This window comes from Drosophila ananassae, chromosome 2R (genome assembly GCF_017639315.1).
Source record: "Drosophila ananassae strain 14024-0371.13 chromosome 2R, ASM1763931v2, whole genome shotgun sequence".
Taxonomy (NCBI): Eukaryota; Metazoa; Arthropoda; class Insecta; order Diptera; family Drosophilidae; genus Drosophila; species Drosophila ananassae.
The window spans coordinates 7,404,034-7,426,597 of NC_057928.1; the positions used below are offsets into that span (position 1 = coordinate 7,404,034).

The 22,564-nt window shown below is 43.7% G+C and overlaps 1 protein-coding gene across 1 annotated transcript in view; it reads right to left on the reverse strand.

Annotated features, from left to right (window-relative positions):
- Window positions 1-14,087, reverse strand: part of LOC6493727 (glutamate receptor 1) — a 28,272-nt gene extending 14,185 nt beyond the window's left edge. The window contains exons 1-5 of the mRNA XM_032454133.2: window positions 13,502-14,087; window positions 9,435-9,874; window positions 8,618-8,770; window positions 8,099-8,226; window positions 7,374-7,503 (exon numbers count right to left, since the gene is read on the reverse strand). Coding sequence (XP_032310024.1) covers window positions 7,374-7,503; window positions 8,099-8,226; window positions 8,618-8,770; window positions 9,435-9,606 — 583 coding nt within the window. The 5' untranslated portion in view covers window positions 9,607-9,874; window positions 13,502-14,087. The remainder of the gene's footprint in view (window positions 1-7,373; window positions 7,504-8,098; window positions 8,227-8,617; window positions 8,771-9,434; window positions 9,875-13,501) is intronic.
- Window positions 14,088-22,564: the final 8,477 nt, after the last annotated feature.

The window sequence follows — 22,564 nt, forward strand, 5'->3', positions numbered from 1 at the left end:
ACTTAAGACGAGCCCTGGCTCCTCCGGCTATCATTCTTCCGCTTCGTCCCAATCCCACTCTCACACTGCCCCCATGGACTCTATCCGTTGATCCTTTTCTCGAAGGACTCGCCTCAGTCAGAAGTTTGCGAGTCAGAACTCAACGATTCAATGCGCCAGGGACAAAATGGTAGAGTGAGATGTGGTGAAGGATAAGGGATACGTACACAGGATCCACCGACAGCCAGACGGAGCGGCTGAGCGGCGGAGCGGCAGAGCGGCAGAGTGACAGACAGGCGGATGATTTATATTACAGCTACGCACCAAACAAAGAAAGGCCAAAGGAAAACTGAGGAAAAGGAGCCGGCAAGGGATGGAAGCATAGGATGGAAAAGATGGAAAAGCGAACTCGAATGGCAGGAAAAATCTCAACTGGATGTCGCATGAGACATGGCGGTGCAACTCCAATGCGCCTTCAATTTATGTTTGCGGATAAAATGGGATTTGCTTTTTGCTTCTGGCTTCTGCTGGATTTTGATTTAGACATTCTTCTTGTTTTTTATCCTCTTTTTTTCGTGTATTTGTATTTTTGCTTGTATTTGTATTGGTATGGGTTGGTGGTGCCACGCCTACAGCTACGCACGGGCAGATCGTTCTCAATACATTTCCAATTTGTTGTTGCTTTGATTTTCACCATGTCGGGTTGGGATTCTTATGTAGTTCGAATATAGGGTATTATTGGGTAGATTAGTTTATCAATTTCAAGTTAAGGAGTTACATTTTTTAATGATTTTTATTTTTTATTAAATATGACAAGGATTAAAGTATTAAAGTGACTTTTGTTTGCTAAATTATAAGTTATTTTCAAAATAAAAATATTTAGATGGCTTAGATTATAAAATAGTTCTCTAATGATCCTTTTTCCGTTTCTATTCTATTCTATTATTAAAAAATATACTACTTTTTATTTTTCTATTTCTACTCTATTTCGTTTAGAATTCAAAACGGATTCGAGTCAATAAAGAAATTGAAAAAATCCACGTTCACTATTTGGTTTTTTGTTCTTGAATAACGAGACTTTTTTGGGTATCAAATTGCCTTGCATAATACAGGACATTCTTTTTCGCCTTCCTGGCTGTGGCTGTGGCTATGGCTGTGTGCGTGTGAGTCTGTGTGTGTGAATGCGTGTATGTGTGGATGAGTGAGCGGCCATTTTTTCTGCGCTCTGGCTCTGCTCGTTGTGCAATAAATTTTCTGCCTTGCCTTTTATACAATTTCATTTGCTGGCACTTCCTTTACCCCTCCCCTTGCTCCTGATCCTGCCCCTGCCCCAGCTCCCTGCTCCCAGCCCTTGCCCCAACCTCCTGCCCCTGCCCCGGCCACTCCCCTCCCCCGTTTTGTCATTGCCACTTCTATTTGCTTGGCTTGCGTTTGGATTTGATTTTTGCGTTTTTTTCGGTTCTTTTTTTTCGATTTGAGATTTGCCGCTTGGATTTGGTGTGTGCCTGGGTGTGAGAGTGTGTGTATCTGTGTGTATGAATCGGAAAATCGAAAGTGTAATTGAAGAGCATGCTGTTGCGGACGAGGATTTTTTATACCCTTGCAGAGGGTATTATAATTTTGGTCAAAAGTGTGCAACGCAGTGAAGGAGACATCTCCGACCCTATAAAGTATATATATTCTTGATCAGGATCACCTCCTGAGTCGATATGAGCATGTCCGTCTGTCCGTCTGTCCGTCTGTCAGTCGGTCCGTCTGTCCGTCTGTCCGTCTGTCTGTTTCTACGCAAACTAGTCTCTCAGTTTTAAAGCTATCGAGTTGAAACTTTGCACACACCCTTCTTTCCTTTGCAGGCAGTATATAAGTCGGAACGGCCGGGATCGGTCGACTATATCCTATAGCTGCCATATAACTGATTGATTGGAAATGCCATAACTTTGGTGTTTTTTAAGTTAGAGGGTTGGGAGTTTCTACACATGTTATATTTGACCAAAATATCTTATGTACAAAATTTCGTAAGGATCGGCCGACTATATCCTATAGCTGTCATAGAACGATCGAAATTGGCATAACTTTGGTGTTTTTTAAGTTAGATAGATGGGATTTGGTACAGATTCAATTTTGGGAAAAAAAATCTGATTTGTCGAATTTCATAAGGATCGGCCAACTATATCCTATAGCTGTCATATAACTGATTGATCGGAAATGCTATAACTTCGTTGTTTTTCAAGTTAAAAGCATGGGAGTTTCAATGGATTCCTCTTTTGGCAAAATAATTCGATATGCCAAATTTCATAAGGATCGGCCGACTATATACGATCTTTTATATATCTAATAATATAAGATGCGTGGTGCCACCTAGCGGACTGCGACTCAACTGCAAGGGTATATCAACTTCGGCTCCGCCCGAAGTTAGCTTTCCTTTCTTGTTTTATTTCATTTTTGATATCAAAACATGTTTGTGGCTCACCCCGCATATAATTCGAGTTTCCCATCGCCCCATCGCCCCGACTCCCCATTACCTCCCTGCACCGACTTTATGGCTCGAAATTGGGGTCTCTCCTCCGGATTCCCAAAATCCGAATCGCAATCCGCATCCGCACACTCGTATCTCATGCGAGAGTGTGTGTGCGGTTGAGTATTTCCGTTGATTTTTATTGTTTTTATTTTTTTGCCCGATCTGCGGTCGGAGCTCTTTCATTTTCGTTTATGTAACGAATTTAATTTACAATTATATTTATTTTTTTGTCCACTGCCCCTCGGGGCCAAATTCAATTTGTTGTGAGCCTCGAAACTCGATCTGGAAATACCAATGCGAGTTGGAATTATACTTGAAAGCCATGTGCCATGTAGTCCTATCTGGCTATTATCTCTCCTATGACTTTATGCAAATCTGTCAGCCACAATGGCCACGCCCCTTGCCCCCTAGTAACCTAGTAACTGCCACACTTTTCCCTTAAATGCAAAAAGCAAACAAGACAATTTGTTATGTTAAACAAAAGTTAGTTTTGCGGAAATGAAGTTTTCCTGCCACCAGCACCCATAAACAGATGCAAAGATACACAGATACTCGCCGGCTGGAGATATAGAAATAGATACGGATTGTGGACATCACACACGGCGGCGGACAACTAAGACATATCCCTCCCTACATTTTATGGAGAAAGTTGACTGACAGAGGCGTTGTGGCCGAATGGCAGATAAACAAAACGTAATTATTATGGAGAAACTTTCCCCGAATACATATGTACATCAATATGTGTATTTCCTGAAGCCAGCCACTTTTCATTTCCTGCTCGAGTCTCCTCCGATTGAATATAAATCTAAATATTTCATAATTTATGCATTAACTGGATTCAACTTGACGTACTGCCCCTAATTAGGATACACAGGACTAGATGGCTTTAAGTGCCACGCCCCAATTTGGCAGCTTGTAACGCGCTTTTACAGCCATGGTCAGGACAGGCCGTGTTTGGTTGTTGTGCTATCAAAAACTTTTGCCGGTTTAATTACTTACAAACTGCGTCGTCGACGGCCTTCTGCCTTGCCAGTAACTGGTAGATGGTTGCTGGTTGCCGGTTTACTGGGGAAAATTATGCTGACAAGCTCAAAGGCTTTGCGCATATGTTTTCAATGGCCTCGAATGAAGGGAAGCGGGGGCGGCCGACTGGCATTAAAAGTATCAAATAACATGAAAGTGAAAGCGCAGTAAACCCCATAATGGTTAAATTAATGGCAGTCAGCCGTAACAGTAACAAAACAGTAAAGCGTGAAGAGGCCAAGAGCCCAAAGCCCAGAGTGGAGTCCTGGCCAAGGACTTCTCCGGTTGTCTTGTCTTAACGCAATTTGCGCTGCCATTTGACGCAGTTTATGCAAATTCCTATGCCATTTAAATTATGTAGCATTCCTCTCTAGCCGTGAACAATCAGCGCTCGCTTATTATTCATGATGCTCACTCTATCCGAGATTCGTTTCAGATTTTTATATCCACACAAAGCACTCATATCGAACGTTGTATCGCTATTGGAGATACATATTTGATGGCCTCCGATGGGTTTTCGGGATCGGGCTTCTGGATGTCTGGATTTCAGGGCGAAAAGACAATCAAGGCTTTCATTTATAAACAAAACCATTTGCATAATTCCACAGTTAGGGTTCCGTAGGGTCGCATTGATTAGTCGGAGGGTTCATCTTTAATACCTGAAGACATGTCTTTAATAAACAATATTGGACAGGCTGGCTGACTGGATGGCTGGCATTTTTGGTCACTCGACCGAAATGCTGACGTATTCATTGCAGCATGACCCAGCATATTTTCACACGTCCTTAACCCGGCGACGAATCTCACGCACCGTCCTGTATCTGTAAATGTATCTGTATCTTATCTCTTTGTTTCTGTATCTGTGTGTCCTGTGTGGCATGTTTATTCCTTTTTTCTCACTCGGTCCTGAGTAATAAATTTCATTTCACCGCAAGTCAATGTGCTGTTAACACGGCAAGGCTCCACGACCACGCCTACACCGACTCTGAAGCTGTCTCTTCTTTATAACCAGATTCCTTCTTCATTTTCGGCAGCTGCCGTGGCAAGCACACGAGGTGCTGCCCCACATACCCATGGACATATATATTCATTTATATATAGATACGCTTATGTGTAAGTAAGACATTTACTTTCATTGCAGACTGTTGATTGTATGCCCTTTCATACCGAAATATCGATGCCAACGTGTGCGCGCCAGGGAAATTGTGGCAACAACTTACGGCCACAACGCAATAAATTGGCATTTGGCCCACAGATCGCTTTATGAAGAGGTCCTGGAGAATCTCGGATTCTAGCTGGAATCCGGCTAGCCGAGCACCGCCACCTGTCACTCCTGCATGTACATGTCATTTGTTCTCGTGTCTCGTACGTGCAAATACTTTGCAATTCATTGGCACTGCTTTCGCTCCGAGATGTCTGAGGCAAATTTGCTTATACGGCTCATTTGACGTGGCTGGCGTCGATGACTGGAAGCGGGACAGCTGCTCCGAGCAGTTAGCATGTCAAATTGTGGTCCTGCCCCCAATCTACTCTAGCCTTGTCCCTGGCCCTGGCCCATCCTTGCCCTGTTCTGCTCCCATACCCATATGGAATAAAGTTATTTTAGCTTGCTTGGCACATTGCTCGCCTCAATTTTTGTGAACTGCCTTTTCAATTTCAATCACACGTGTGAAATATCATTGGGTTTGTACTTCTCCAACTGTAAGTAATAATTTTTGACAAGCCATTTCTGCAGATAGGATTTATTTCATTCGTAGCCCATTCACAGCCCATCTGATACTGCTCTAAATGAACAACTGTCCTCTTTATTTGATCGATAATTAATAGACCTCCTTAATAGACTAACAGATTTATTTGCCCTCTAATCTCTCTTAAATTCTTTGTCAATATTTAAGTACTATTTTACAAATCAAATACACTTTCCTATTGGCAGTTGTAAGCTTTTATTTTTCGGAATCGGAATCAATTAATTTCTGCCCTGAAAAAATCCCAAAATCCTTATCAATTAGTTCTATGATGCATCTAAACTAAATGCGTTTGCATATTTCACATTCTATTTTTTTCCATCAAAATTAAACGCTTAAAGACCTAATCCCTTAAACATTCGGCGCTACAATTCGCTCGCGGATTTATTTGATGACCTGTGTGTGGATGTCCCGCCCGCCTGCTAGCCTTGTCTGGGAAATCCAATAGCCGCGGGCGGCACAAGTGTTTTTTAGTGAACAATATCCCACAGACTGCCACGCACATAGACTATTGCAACACAAATATAATGTGGCACGGCCCGGGGGCATGGCACGTATTGGAATTTTCGGGCGGGGCAACAACAAAGCAAAACAACTGGCAAGGACTCTCCGAGGAGGAGTCTCTCCAAGCAAATACAATAATTTCACAGCAAAAAGGAAAATGTGTGTAAGCCAATTTCTTGGCCAAGTCGTAAATAGGAGCGAGAATAAACTTATAAGCCGGGGAGAGGCGAAAGAACCCATAACGAAATATTGTTTGTGTTTGCATCGATTGTTGTTTCTGTTGTGATTGTCGGCTTGTCCTACGCGCCACTCCTCGAAATCGTATCTGAAGCCGGCCATTGCCCATAAATAGTTATTTTTTTTGGCCTTCTATATTTATACATTTTTTTTTCGAGACTGGGCCTGGTATCTTGGGCTCAAGGCGCAAAATGTTTTCCCCATTTCATTGTAATAAACTCGTTGGCGCGTCGAATAAACAAACGAGGAAGCCATGCCACGACAAAACAGTTGCCAGCCAGCGAGATCCCAAGTCCTGGCCGAAAAACAATGGCCGCTTAACTGGCAAAAGGGACTACGTGCCAGAAGTTGCCATCTCGGCTCCCATGTAAACACGGTCATAAACCAAGTAGGCGAAAAAGAATTGTGGAAAAATGAAAAACGGTCTAGTAGTTTAGGGCCCGGAGAGCAAATACTCTACCGTCGGGAAGATAAAGGGACTTGTGCCTTCTATTAATTGGTAGTATCTTGCCTGGAGAGCATCCAAATTTATTTGCGTGTGTCCATTAGTCGGAGAACAAGAAGCCACAAAATTATTACTTATTCCTCGAATTGATTGAGTGCCACTAAGCACTAAGCCTGAAAGGGGATAGGGATTTATGCAGGAGAGATTAACAAACGGGGACATGAAGCACTGCCTCTGTTGGCTGGCTTGTCGCTCGAATTGATTGAGTGCTGTCGGCGACCGCAGAAAGATTTTCACGTGGCATTCATTAATAATAATAATGCAAACGCCAGACGCTGGCCTTCTCCGTCCGTTCGGACTCCGGACTATCCATCTGTCCAGTGTCCTGTGGCCACATAAACCAATTGTCCGACTGCCAATGGCAAGGAGCGGAGCAGACAGAAGCGCTCAATGCAGACGGCAGTGTCATTAAACTTTATTTATGCAGTCGGTAAATGGAAAATGCTTGCAGAAACTTATAACAAAGCAAATTTACGCTAGAGAGTGAAAAGGGGGGCTTCGAAGGGGTCACATTCATTAGAGTAGAGCTACACTTGGATTAAAGACTTAGTTTCAAAATTAAAATGCTTAATAAATAACATATAATTAAATTTATTTATCAAGCCTTTCAAATATTAAATGAAATTAATTAGACCTCCCTATCAGGTACTTCTTAAATCTCTTTTTAACAAACATTTTCCCAAGTGCATTCATGATAGAGTTTGCGTAGATGAGGTTGCGAGAAACGAAAGCGGAAAAATGCTTATTGACTCTTTTCTGTTCCTTTCGATTCCGCATCCTCGTTATCCTCTCCATGGCACGCCCCTCCCCACATAGTCCCCATATAGATATATACTTTTGTATGCATGCTGGTTGTACTCACCATCGTGGGAATCGTAGAGATAAATTATTTTTCGCCATCCATAAAACTGTATTGTATCAATGATGGCCTGATGATAATCCGGGCGCATGCTGAGGGCAAAGTCGAGGAAGCCAGACGATGGTGTAAGCACCTAAAACGCGAAAATTATGGAAAGTAGCAGCAGCGTCCACATTTACCCAGAGGGAGGGAGAGAATAAAAGAGAGAAAGAACAAGGACATGGCGAGTTAGTAAACATGAATCATTATTGAGTGCTCATTGTTGTTGGGGTGCCTCGTCCTGGTCTGTTTCGGGCGCGTTTTGGGCATTTGCCTGGTTGATTTATAGGCATACCCGGCCTAAATGAGGCCAAAAGTGTGTTATAAATTTTTAAAGCGCACGCACACGGCCATCCCACCCAGTACACGGGACCCAGGACACGGGTGGGGTAGGACATCATTAGAAACAAGTGGCTGGCTGGATGGCTGGCTGGCTGGCTGGTCGCCCACTTGGTCCCAGCTCACTAGTATTTATAATGATTTGTACCTGGGCGGGTCATAAATATTTGCCACTTTGTTCAGCTGCTGTTTAGAGGACTTTCACGGCCCAGAGTTTCAAGGTTACCAATTTATTTTGCAAGCCAACAGTGCGTATGATTAATATTTCATATTTAAATAGGCAAACGACCTTGAAGCCCGGCACTCGGCTGGCTACGCTTTAATATTTATTAATGTCTTAATGCGCTTACCTTTTCGGGGAACCAGGGCGTTACGAAGGGCATCTGGAAGGTGTTCGAGTACGAGTGTAGGGTATCAAAAGAGTCCGGCGAGACGGCACCCAGCATAGAGTATACGCCCCGTGAGAACTGATTGCAAACTGGGGAAAGTTTAATGAAAGATTTGTATTAGTTTTCATTATAATTTCAACAGTTATTTCATTACTAGTTTTTATATATTTTATCTAAATTAAAATCATTCTATTCTTTTCGAAACAGATTTATTTTGACGCCTCCATTAGCACTATGAAATTTATGCAATTTTATGCAATTAAGAGTTTTTTGTGGAAATCGAGCCTGGTTTCGGCTAAGACAAGAATCCGATAAAAATGCGCATAAATTAATTGATTGTCCTAGATAACGAGATATCCTAGAAAGTATTTGCATTGTTAATGAAACTGGTAATATTCAGCAAAATCAACTGCATCTCATAAATTCGAGAAAAATTGTACAAAATAATGAAGGCTATGGAGAGTTTACTGAAATACTTACTCAGTCGGGACAGCTTGAAGGCATCCGCCGTATTGATTACGTCCACGTAGGCCTGCAGCTCGAAGCGACGGGACGAGACGTTCAGGTTGTGGTTGAGCATCGCGTACTTGAAGGCCGACTGCACCTCGTCGGTGCCCTGCTCGAAAATGGCACCTGTTCCACAGGTCGAGGCAATATGCAAAGATGTGTAAGAATGTTGTTAGTGCTTTCAGCTTTCTCGGTAAAAGTTTCGATTTTGTTTCGCATTTTTTTTTGGCTTTTTTTGGGACTCCCTGTCGGCTGCTGCTTCGCCAAAATTGTCAATTAAGTTCAAAGCAAAGGCACTTTAAACTTTGTAATTGCTTTTCTGCTCGAATTTTATTTGTGTTGTTGCTCATGTAATTTTTACACAGTCTTTTCTTGCTTTTTTTTGGAAATTTTGTAGCTTCTGGTATTGTTGTTCTTGTAGTTATTTTTGGCGGGCCATTTGAGCCAATTTTTAAGTGGCGTTTGCCAGCCAGCTAATAAGCGTATCGTATCAGCTTTCAAAGTGGCCACTGGCCAATACCGAAGTTCGGAATAAAACAAATGAAACGGAAAGCGATCTGAGAGCTCGAATGAAACACAAAATTCTTAATTTCAAGCAAGATGGTGCAAATAAAATAGTTCCAGGGCTGAATTTCAAGTCATTTGCAGCTGGGGGCAAGTGCAGCTGAGCGGTTATAAAATGAAACTAAGTGCCTGGCAAGACCACGACAAAACCAGGATGGCGAAAAGGAGCAGCCGAGCAGGTCGAGTCCCTGTCAGATGCATTGGGCTTACGGTTACGGTTACTCACCTAATGGGATTTTCTCGGTTAATGATGGCTGTGCGCTGACTAAAAATCCTCCACCACCACCACTACCACTACCACCTCCACCGCCGTCTATGCTCCACCGCCAGCTGAAACTCCACGTTAGCCATAATAAAATGCTTGGCCAAAGGCAGCTCAACTTTAAGCCAAAGCGCATTTTGCAGCCCGTTGATATTGCTGCCGGTCTCCTCGTCGTCTAATGTTGTTGGCTCTGCCTCTTTTGTTGTTCTTGCTATTATTGTTATTCGGTTTTCCCGGGTCCTCTGCCCCGTTGTTTCTGCTTTTTTTTCCGCTTTTCCGCTTATTTTCTACTGTAGCTGCTGCTGCTGCTGGTGGTGGTGGTGCCTGTGTCGGGATCGCTTGTCGTCGCTGGCATTGCGAGCATTTTGCTGCACTTAGCGCAGAATTTGCATAATTTGTGTTGCCTGTATTTTAGTTTTTTGTTTTTGCCATTTTTTGGGGGTAGAATTTTGAATATATATCAGATGAAGATTTTCAGCAGATTCTGTTTAGTTTATCATGCAAATTATGTCCGTGTAAGTCGCTTAAATGTTCGGCTTTGTGTGCTTAATTAAACGTTTCCTGCTTATTGGGGCGAATTATGTTAGTCTGTATTTTATAAGTCCTCCCCTTGGCTAAGGACCTCCCCCACAAAGCACTTTGGACTGGCACGCGTTGGCCTGCACGTGTCTGGGCCACCTTTTCAAAGGCAGCTCGAAAAAAACACTGAAAATACTACTTTTCTACCTAGAGACTGTTTCTAATAGAATATTCATATTATAATATTATTATCCAAGCTTTTAGACTATTTTTTTGAGCTTAGAAATCAGACATTTTACTTAATATTTAAAGCTAAAAGGACCTGCAGCTAAGACCTTGTTAAAACAAAAATATTAATCTTCAATGTATAATAAATTCCTTTTAAAAGTATTACTTGTTGATTATACTCCCAAAACCTTGGAGATCCTTACGAAATGTCTACAAATTGTAGCCATTTTTCCTCGGTGTGGTAACAGGTAACTGAAAACTGGCACCTGGCACAATGGAAGTCGACTTGGCAACTGTCGCGTTTCATTCACTTTCCGCTGAGGCTCGCATTTGTGCGTGTGTGAGTTTCGAGTGTAAGTGCGAGTGTGTGTGGGCCCACTGAACTGTATGCAAATATGTACACCTGGTCTATATGCAGGCGTGTGGTGTACGGTGTGGTGTGTGTCTGTGTGTGTCTCCGACTGCGCTTCCTGGCGCTGTTGTTGTTCTTGGTGCCTTGTCAGTGTGTCACTGTGCCAGCAGCTTGTGCCGTTATTGTTGCTTTTGTCGCGTGTGCAGTCCCTGCCCCACATCCACGCCCACTACACCTGTTCCACCTGGCAGGCCCTCCCCTTTTTGTACCATAGTCACTGTAGCATATCCCCCAGTCGTTATCCTTTCGGTTCGCTGGCTGTTTTTGTGCTGATTTTGCGCTTATTTTAAATGTCCTTTATGCATGTTGTTTTTGTCCGCTCCTCTTGCCAGCCTTATTTTTGTTTACGTTTTTGTTTTATGCTTTTTATTGTTAATTATTTAAAATTGCACAGCTCAGGCTGACTGAATGACTGCCCGCTTGGCAGTCTCCAGTCTGTCGGTCTGCCTGTCCCCTCACAAAATGTCTCTTTCTCCCACATTCCCCCGGAATTTTTTGCGATGTCCTTTTTTTCAATCGCCCAACCGACCGAACCGTTCAAAGAAACGCGCCACCCACACGCACGCTGATTCGATTTTTATTTTTGGATTGCCGTTTTATTTTGGGGCCGCATTTTTGCGTTGAACATTTTTGCATTTCCCGTGGGCTTTAAGAACGGTTTAATTTTTGAAATTGTTTTTAAATCGGCTTATTTGAGGTACGCCGCACTCGCAGCTGGCCAATTGGTAAGGGGTTCTATCTGATAATTCGCCATCGGTTCTCGGAACCGGCCAAAAATAAAAACCCATAATATTTAAAAAAAAAATTGGGGGCTGACAAAGAAATGGCCAAAGAGCTTGTACCTTTTAGGGTTTTATTTGATTACATTTTTTCACGGAATTTTAAAATTACTTATCAAATTCATATGAAAATGGAGATAAAATCAGAGTCCCTATGGCTTGTATTTTATTAAATTTTGGATACAGCGTGGGATTTTTCATTACTTAAGCAAATAAAATGAAGACATGGCTTTTAGGATATTAGTTTAATTATTTGACTCCCTGGCATTGAACTTTAATTTAAATTTAAGACCAACTGACAGTGCCTATGCTCTTGGTTGATTTTAAGGCCGATTACCAGGCCTCTCAAATCAAAGGAGGCAATAGCTACTGAACTGTTTTATCCTCCATCCTCCGGGCTTGTCTCCCCTTTGAAGTTTGTCCCGCTGCTTAGCCCCTCTTTAATCATATCAGTTACAGTAACTAATCCCCGGGGCGGCAAATGGGAACCCTTTCTTTACGACTGGCCCCATTCATTCATTAGGCAAACATTGACCAAGGCAATCTACATAAAACCACTTGAGTGAAAAGTTGCAGTCTGTTCAGTGTCTATTTCAGCGAGCCCCATAAAAACCAGAGCTCCGGCCAGTGCCCGGGATTCGGGTCTGGAGCTGAGGGAGCTTAGTCCGTCATCAGCAAAAAGGCATCGGCGCGAACGGGATTATTTAGCGCATTTAGAAAATAGGTTAACAGACGCTTAATATTCATATAACCGTGGCCAGGAGCCCGGGGCGGGCTTCTACTTGGCCACTCGGCTACTCGGCCAGTCGGCCACTTGGAACTTTATTCGTTATAATGACGATGGCGAAACTAACGGAAAAGTGCGAAGGCCCCACAACGGATCCGGCCAGTTTCCATTAAACGAATGATCCCACTTAATTAAATTTAAATTAGAAGCCTAAAGTTGAACGTCACGGACGTTTAAGTGGCTCCAAGTTGCGACCCGTTCCTGCGGCCCCCTTTTTGCGAGTTGGCTTGTTTATAGAGGCCAAACAAAAAACGGCCGAAATACACACTCACACAGGGACAGGACCCAGAACAGGCACACCCAGATAAGTGAGACGAATGAATGGGCATTTAGAGCAGAGCGGAGGACCAAAGAGCTGCCGGAGCTCTCAGCCCGGAGGCTGAGTTGCATCGTGGATGTCTGTGGAAGCACTTCCGTTAATTAAATAATTATTTTGTAGCCACTTGCTGATTACTTTTTTGCCCTCCTCTATTCATTCGCAACTTAACACGTTGCTGAGACTCTCGGACGAGATGCTACTAACATTCTTCTCAGATACTGAGCCCGGATACTGAAAACTGACCTTTGCCAGTGACCCCTGGTAATTTACGGCTTGCCACCAGCTGATAAGCATCTCCAAAGCCAGGCTTGCTTTCACCCAAAAAAAAAACAGAATTCAAACACAACAAAAAGTATATAAAAAGTTTGCCTTTCAAAAGCGAATCCGGAGGAAACAATGTTTTTCTTCCTTTGTTGACGGGGCACGTGCGGCCCTGACTGGAAAACAAAAAGCGATGCCAGGTATTTAGCGGATACGGCGAGATAAAAATGTAACAGGAAAATTATTAGGCCGCAGATAAAATCCATAATATAAGCCAGCTCATTTGCATTTCAATGAGGTGATTAGTATGCCAATGTCATACCGAAATAGCAGAGCATCAACCGAAAAACCTATATATTTTTCCATTAATTGAGGCCCGATTCAGGTGGCTGGCATGCTTTTTTATTTATCCTCTCAGTAATTAGCTTTTCTGGGCCTGGTCTCAATGGTATTTTTGAAGAACCCCTGCCAATCAGAGACAAGTGCCCCGATAATTGATAATTTGTATTCGCGAAAACACTTTAAGGGCCATGGGAACGCAAGCCAAAGCCAAAGTCACAAATAATGAGCACAAATGCCGCTGTTTATATTAATGCTCGTCAATACCAAAGTCGGGCAGGGCCACTCACAGTGAGTCAGTAAGTCATTTAGTCAGTCATTCAGTCAATCAGTCACTCAGTCATTTTGTCAATCTGGCAGTATGGTAGACAAATTTTGGCAACTTACACGAAAGCGGGCCAAACTGCCTGTCGCTTGTCGCTGTTCATTTGCGGCTTACGATTCCTTATGCTCCTTGAGATTTTTTTTTTCTTTCTTTTTTTTTTATGTGGTTTCTTGTTTTTTTGTAAACTGTTGTTGGTGTTTTTGTTTTTGTTGGCCACACACAGGCCACTTAAATTGCGGCTTTTCTTTCTTAACTTTCTCTCTTGGCCCTCTTTTTTGGGGCTTTTTTGCGACGTCGGTTGGCACTTTCTTGAGGATTGGCTCTTAAGCGACTTCTACATTTGCATAAGCTGGCACACAATTTTAAAAATGATTGCCGCTACTTTATTATCACTTAATGCCGAAAGCGACGAAAAACCCGCGACTCCGTCCGGCTGCCTTAGCGGTTCTCCTTTCTGGCCCGAATCCGGTTCTTGGCCCGACTTCAGTTCGTTAGCCTGTTCTTCCGATTTACCGATTTTTCGATTTTCCGATTTCCGTGGACCGCCGCCAGAGAGCCGCGGTATCCTTGTCACTATCCGTCCGAAATCGTCCTGTTTGACGCGGGCACGACCGAGTACTGAGTCGCCTCTGGATGCTGGGGCAGGTGAAGTGACGTATCCTGGCGGGCGACAAAGCTACAAAACTGTGATGCCCTCTCTTCGGCGGAACTTCGGATGCTGTGCTCTCAATGTTCTAAAAAAGGGCGGCCGTCGAGAGAGCGAAAGAGAGCAGAGCGCACACGCACTTTCTCTGCAAAGGATGAAAATCCTGAAGAGAGGTCCTTCGGCAGACGCGTGTGTTTCTGGCAGTAGTGTTACTGACCTAGTAACCGTTTTTTTTTGCCTTCAAGTTTACTCTTTGGCAGGACGAGAACAACAATAACAAGAGTACAACTCGTCGTTCTCTGGTCGGTTGCCCTTTTTATTGCCAGCTCGTGAGTGCAGAACAATCTGCAATTGTTTCTGTTGCTGTTGCTGTTAGCATTTGGTTAGTTGTTAAGCCAAAGCCGAGTGTTAGGCGGAATCCATAACAACGATTCAGGATACGAAATCAATTAAGCCGATTAAAGAAATTTGTCAGAAAGTGAGGTCGATTTAGAAGAGAATTTAGAAGTGAAACGAAGGTTTTCTATTAAAAAATAAAGGGATAGAAGGATAAATAAAAGGATTAGGATTTTATACGTACATCTTTAAATTTTTACCAATATATATTGCACCTTTTCAGTATAAAGATATTTTTGTTATCCTTTTTTTGTGAGAAACCAAATTTTGTAGCATACTTTACTGGGTCTACGGCTAGCTCTCTAAACAGGGTCCGATTTATTTTAAATAAAACCCAAACATGCTAACATTTTATTAAATTCCATTTAACTTTTTAGTATTCTTTTGGTCCATTTGAAAATAAAAATCTTGAAAAGCTTAAATGAGAGCCAGCAGATCGAAAACAATCATTACTGACCCTGTGAAAAACTAGACCCATTTCAGCAATCAGTTCAAGGATAAAAGTCCATCCTGCCGGGAACGGCGCAACATGTGTGTACGCGTCGCTGCTCATTCGAAATTCAATTTTCAATAAATGCACACAAATTGATTTCCAGCTCCGGGGCCTTCAAGCGGTGTTACCAAACACAATAGCACACATGTACATCTGCTCCCAAAAAAACACACACAAATACACATATAGACTAACACCTACACCCACTTACACCTGCATTAAGTGTAAAACTTTTCAATTTACGTTCTGTTGTTTTTTAGCATCAAATATCCAGAGCTGTCAAAAGTATTTGTCGAGAGATTTTCAGATCCCTTGCTTCCCTACTGCCTGCTCCCGGCTTCCTGTTCCCATCCCTGCTTGCTTTCAGTCGGTATGGATTCCGATCAGTTGAGGTCCTTTTATTCCTCTCGTTTTTGTTTCCTGGGGCCCACTGGTTATTAGACTTTTTGCGCGGCACTTAAAGCAATTCCCTTTTTGTATTCAGTGCGCAATTTACCTTTCGAATCGCACCTCCTCTGTATGCCATATGGCATATCCTATACGCCACACGTATGCTCGCTTATCCGCGCCTGAAATTCCGCATCATGCAGCGCAAACACTTGTTAATTACTTTTATTATATCCACAGCTTCACTTGCACAGTCACGCAATTCATCGGTACGGAGTACGGAGTACGGGTCCGTATCCGGGTCGGCGTCAGCCAGCGTCCGTTTACGGGTCGGAATACGGATCGCAGGAGCAGTTGGGCAAGTGGGTGATGGCGATGGCGGTGGCGATGGCATTATTGCCTGTTGCTTTTCCCGGAGGCTCCACTTGCCCAACTCCCACATTCCCCTCATGCCTTCTGCCCCCAGCCCTCCTCGTTGCTTGCCCAAACGCACACTCATCCGCCACAGCTGATGTGGTCGGCCGTAAACATGCGGCAAAAGCGACTCCGCTGGAGTAACGGGTCGTCGTCACACACAGGTAATTGCAATCAGCACCTTGGAAACGAAACGCAGAGAGAGAGTGCTGTGCCAAAAAAAGCCCCGCCACAGACATATATATATTTATAAGGAACCGCTGCCCCTTAACCCGTATCCTGGAGTCCTTATTCCTGGGAATCCGTAACTCACGATGCGTGCTGTCGTATATCTTAACACCTGAATGCCAAACGAACTCTTGGAACTCAGCTCAAGCGAATGGATTTAAATTTATTGGTAAATAATGAGATTTTCTTTTCATTTCCTTTTACCTTGGATTGTGCGCCGAGGAGAGTCCTTTTTATTCCGTAAATCAAGTGATTCGACGGCGTTCTAGTGTTAAACGGTCATCTGGCAGGCTGTCAGTAATTTATATGCTAATTAAGAATTCTTATGGGATTATCCTTGTACGGGGCAGATGAAAACTGTCGCAACGGTGCGTATGTGGAATGAGTATGAGGAAGGGGTTCTCCCACACATTGTTTGCTTCTGGTTAATATTTATTATTTGCTTTAATGATTACAAGCATGTTTTTAAATAATAACTTTACTAAACTAAAAGGTTTAATAAAAAAGAACAACAATCCCACAACCTCCTAATTATGCGGAGACAAACCGAATCACACACCTGCCATTGAAACCACACTGCGTATACGCGATGCTGGGCTAAGCCAATTTTCCGGGTAACGAGTGCCGCAATTATGCGGCCGTATTCCACGTGGAAATTAACGCGAATTGCCGAACATAGCCCAAGCCATGATTGGCATTGTTTTCGTCGCGTGTCACTCGTGTCACGGGTGTCACAAGAGGGCACGCGTGTCGCAAATCAATTGAAATCAAATATGCAACAATAAAGTGCGACGCTGGTTACATCCAGCCAGTCGTACGTATCGATTGGCTGTCACTTGAGATGCGCCCGTGTCAGCCCCGAGTGGTAATAATTTAGCAACTAATTAAGCGACGGAAATGAGGAGAAATAATATCAGATAGACAAATATGTACCTAAATGTGTATATCCAAACATAGACACCTATTCATATCCCCTAAAGCTACGCAGGATTCGAAAAACAGGCAATCATACACACTCATACGCGCGCAGATAGCTTTTCCAATTAAATTTATAACTTATTTATGATGGCAAGTAATCTTCTTTGGGCATTAGGAGATGTAATAAAAATGATTGAAATATAATTGAGAATTGACATAAAAGCCAAACAAACACCCAATCACCCACCCTCGGAGACACCATCTACTTACTATGTGGCTTATAAAATCCTGACTTGGCCTGGCCTGGCTTGGCATTGGCAGGCACTTACAATCAGCGATTACCTTTACACCTGCCATTGTGAAAATAAGCCATAAGCGGAAATTACATCAAAAGGATATTGTTATATCGATGAGCAGCCAAGGAGCAGGCGTCACAGCTGTACCCGTAGCTGGAGCAGCCAAATAGCAGAAAAATAAAGTATGGCAAGAGGTGCCATAAAATAAATAACATGAGAAACCAAATAAACATTTTGGCAAAGGCAAAGGCAGTGGCGAAGAAAGAAGGACGAAGGACTATGGCAAAGGGAAGTCAGCCAGAATCCAGAATCCAGAATCGAGAATCCAGAACGGATCCAAAAAACTTCCCAAGCACCATGCCATGTGCCACGTGTGTGCTTGTGTATTTTGTGGGGGGCGGATGTTTGGCATAAAATAGACTTATCCTAATGAAAAAAGTCTCGCAGGCACGTTAAGTAAGATATGTGATACCAGGCTACCACGTTGGAGGGGCGGGTGGCATTTCAGGATGAAAACTGGAACCCTCAGCCTCAGCCCCAAGCAAAAAGGATCTTTAAGGCGTCGAAACGTTAAAAGTTAGGCATGGCAATAGTGAAAGCTAAGCGGCTTACGGCCCAATAGCAATGGAATACACGGCAACAAGGGCATTGGGAACAAGGTAGCAAATACCTCTTAAAGATTGCCCCCGGCAAGATTTCCTGTCTCATTTGCCTAGTTTGCGATACGATAAGAATTTAAATTGAAATAGTTTTTGTGCCAGACATATAGCCAGTCAGCCACCAAGCCACCCAGCCAGATAGCCTTATAGCCTTGTAGTCCTGTAGTCTTATAGCCAAATACAGCCGGGGCGCTTGTAGATGACGACACGAAATTCGTGTATTCTGACTAATTTTGTAATTTATGCAGGCCCTACAATTTACATAGGCAAATGAATGGCCATGCCTAGGCGATGTTGGCCAGGACGTGCAGATCCAGATCCCTGCGAGGGCTTTTAGTTGTATTAACTTATGTTGATGGCAATGGAACGAGTACTTCAAACAGGTAGGCATCGGCATCGGCATCGCTCGAATATTTTCAGATGCCGGCAAAAGATCATAAAGAATTCACATTCACGCCGCTGCATTCCTTATTTGGGTCAATTGGAGAGCATTGGAACTTTATAGCCAGGGTCCTGCCGGCCGTCCTGCCAGCCATCCTGCCCAGCCATTTTGCGCCTCAAAAGAACACTTGAAACCTCAAGGACCCGAGAGAAGTCGCCGCCGCGGCTCTGGCTCGCTTCATTTTGTCAGTCCTTTGTTTTAGCCTGCGGTGAAATGTTTGCACTGGGCATTGTCAGCGACAGGAGCAGCCAGCAGCCAGCAGGACGGCCAAAAGCCAAAGGAGTCAAGTGTTCATTATGCTCGAGGATGCCGCTTTGCGCTGGCCACTTGAGCAGCGTGAAAAACTTGGAGCCACAGGAATGCCGACACTGTAGGAAAAGTAAGTTATATATATTTTTGGAAGAAGTGATTGCTATCCATAGTAAAAAGGATTGCCAATAGAAAGGATACTCTTATTTCGGCCTTTTACTTTTTAGCCCAAAAAAGTAATGGCCTTTTTGTTTCGGTGTAACCGACTAGGCGGACAGCAGTCTCCAAGATAAAAGTGGTAAATAGAAAAGCTGCAGATGCTGCAGCAGTTGCAGTTGCAGTGGCAGTGTCATTCTCTGGTTATTATTGTGGCTGCTTTTGGCGGCAGGCTCTTGACTGCTTAAATACCCGGCAACTGGCCACCGTCTGCAGATTTTCAGTTTGATTCTTTGGGCAGAATTTAATTGGCCATCGAGGGCGTTTACGAATTTAAGAAATAAATCAAATGACTGTCTTCTGTATATTTTTTTAAGGTAGATGAGGATGCCGATGGGGATACGGCTGGAAGATGGGTTGTTAAAAGGAAACGCCGGCGGGCACTACGACGACCTAATTGCCAAATGACCTGCATTCGGGCTCAAGATACGGGACGCAAGTGGTTGGCCGGATTCAGGAAACAAGCGGAAGAAAACGGCTGAAAGGCAAACAAACAAACAAGAGGCAACTTTTTCGTTATTACCTTTTATTAACTGAGAAGCTCGGAGTTTGATGGGGTCCCCCAAAAGGTCCTGGCCCCTAGTTTATTTCGAGTGTCTTCTTTTCAAGAATTCAAATTTTGTGGGAATGAAAAGTATAGTGGGGATTTGTTTGAAGGGTATCCCAGACTTCGTTGCCAGGCTTCCGCATTTCCACCTTTTCATTTCTTGTTTCAGTGCCTCTGGCCCGCGGCATGTTTTCCATTTTCCTTTTCAATTACCCCGCCGCGACGTTCAGTTGGCGCGTTTCTCATACTCGTATATATTTTTTCCTTTCGGTCTGACTGGGAGGATTGTTTGTCTAAAAGCTGGGATGCTGGCGGAGGTGGAGGTGGCGGCTGCTGGGGGTGGGGACAGGATCCGGGCACTGCTCCTTGCACGGCTGCATGCATTTAAGTCTAATTGCGAGGCTGCATTGTGTGCGATATGATATTTCGCTTCGTTTTGGCCCCAGGTCCGCGGGCTTAGGCTAAGCGCCTCAGTTAAAGCCTTTTTCAGCTGCCAGCTGGGGGATTTGGAGCCGCCGTTTTAAGGTGGAGGTTTGTAATAAGGAATAAGGCAACGCAAATACCCGGGATTTAAATCAGAAGTTGCATGCAAATATCGGGAGTAGGAAGCAGCAGAGTCCACTCACCGCCGGAAGTGGACGAAAAAGCTTCGTTTCCTGTTTATTGCGGCCAAGACACGACTGCCAAGAGGATGAATAAAAACTGATGGGCCTTGCTCCTCGCCGGGCACCTAAATACACCAAATTTGCGTTAGCTCATTAAAACAGAAATCTTGCCAAAAGTGCTCCCATCGCCGTCCCATCCCACATACCGTCGCCACATATCCTTGCGGCAATTGTAGGGTGCGTGAACATTTCGTATTGCGGATGCAATAAAGTGCACGATTTATGTCCTTGCTGCCTGGCAATTGAATTAGATTTTCCAATGCAGCCGCAATCGCGTCCTGGGGGTGTCGGGTGTCCTGTCTGCAGTAATAACTGTAATTTTTGGCAAATGCGCACGTCCCTTCAATGTGATTGCAATGGTTATGGTGGCAGGATCCCTGCCTACTCCTGCTCCTGCCCCCGCTCCTTAGAAGTCACAATGTGCAATGTGGCCACTGGCTCTGAAGAAGGTCTGTAACTGATATTTATGTCTTAATATATGCACACACGGTCTGGGCAAAAATCTAAGTAATAATTCTTAACATCTCAAAGGTCCTGGGCCGGAGGAGTCTGCTTTTGTCATTTGGCTGCTCGTGCAGAATGCGTAATGAATTATTTAGACCTGGCCCATGACAATTTATCGTTGCATGCATTGGCATTAGTTAAATGTAATTATGTGCTTTCCGTATCGAAATTAGTTTCTGGCCGATGATTCAATGACCCAGGACTCTGGTCTGGCTTTAACTTGATTTCATAATTGCTTGCCTGGCGCCAGGTTGCATCAAAATTTAATACTCCAGCTAAGCTCTCACCCCCTCTCTAAAAACCATCAACAATACAAAAAATGATAATAATTAAATATGCAAACTAAGTGACAATGTTTCTAGTTATTAAAATCGAAATTGTTGCGCGCAAATTAATTTACAATTTCACTCGAGGGATTTGCCAACGAAATGCCTGCCTGACTGGCGCAAAAAAATGCGAAAAAGAATAATTAAATAAATAAATATCGACAGCCTGCAATCAGCTTACGTCGTGCAAAATTTCAATTTTAATATGCTTTGGGTTCAATAATTTATAAAAACAAAAAAATAGAGGGGAATCAACTATTTAATATTCATCATCTTGCCGGTTCCCGTGTCGGTCTAAATTTCTGGTCAATTCTTTAAATTTTTGAATATGGCCCCGAGAGCGGATGGTGGCGGAAGCCCTGATTTTTGGCAACCGAATTCCATTGAATTTGCTTTTGAAATTTATGGTTTAGAAAAATGTTGCCAAAAACTAGACCGGAATAGTGGGTGGCGGTGGCCAGGACTGGATAGTATCCCACTACCATCCTATAGAAAAGGAGCAGAAGCGGGCCAAGCCGAGCCGAGCCGAGATAATAGCTTTTGATTACAGTTTATGGATGTCGCCTTTAGCTTTTGGTCTCCATGTGTCCTGGCTGGCCAAAAACTTCCATGGCCGAAATGGGGCGGTGGCGACAGAACGGCGGCAACAGCAACGGCTGCTGGCTGCTGGTTGCTGGTATCCTGGAACTAGGACTAGGACTAGCCTACGCCGGCTTAGTGGCTCTGCAGAATGTATGGCAGGCGTTTGCAATTATTGAAATTGTTCCATGGCACGAAATCCAATTGACTTTTATGCAAATGAAATTACGCGATTGCTCCCGTTTCGTTCGCTTCGATCGAGTAAAAGCAAAACATTGATTTTTATTTACCGTTCTGAATTAAGTGCAGCGGCGACCAACAAAGGCGGCAAAGGACGACAAAAAAAAAAAAATAAATAAGGACCAACAGGAGGGGAAAACACGGCGGCGAGCCAGCCACATTTTCATAACGTAAGTGAATAGAAAATTGAATCAAATCTAATAATAAATGCTTTTATGCAGCCCTTAAGCACTCTGAAAAGATGACGACAATGCAGACGCTTCGCTTCATTCCTGGCGAGGATGAGGATGATGCTGATGATGATGATGGCGAGGATAATGAGATTGGGGCTAGAAATAGGGCATCCTCCTCTCTCTTGGCCAGATTGGTGTTGCTCGACATGCTCCGATAGCCAAAGCTGCAATGTCGTTGCCACAGCCAACATGTATGCAGAACAGAACCGAACCGAACAGAACAGAGCGGCGACGAGAGAGTGCATTAGTGTGTGGCATGCCCCATTTGGCCAAGTTGCCATTGCTATTTGTGTCTCTCAACAGTTACTTAAGCATGTGGCGCGGTTGGATGGCAAGTTTTTGCCATCCAGCTCCAGTGCTCCATGTCCTTTGCCTGTCTTCCAATTTGATTTGCCTGTCCTTAAGCAATTTAAATGAGTTTGCATTCTGGCTTTGTTGTCTGCCAGCCAGACAGACAGCCAGGCAGCCAGCTTGTCTATCCATCTGCTTATCCGACGGACTTTTAACTACTTTGACTTGCAATTCATTTAGCTTTGCATGCCAGATGAAACGCACCTGGTGCACCTGTCCTTCACAAAAGGACATTCCCCCAAGGGCAACGACGTGTTGCTAGTTGCCAGTCAATTTTAATAATTCAAGCCGTAAACAGACGGTGTGGCCAGAAACAAAGCCATTTGCCATAAAATG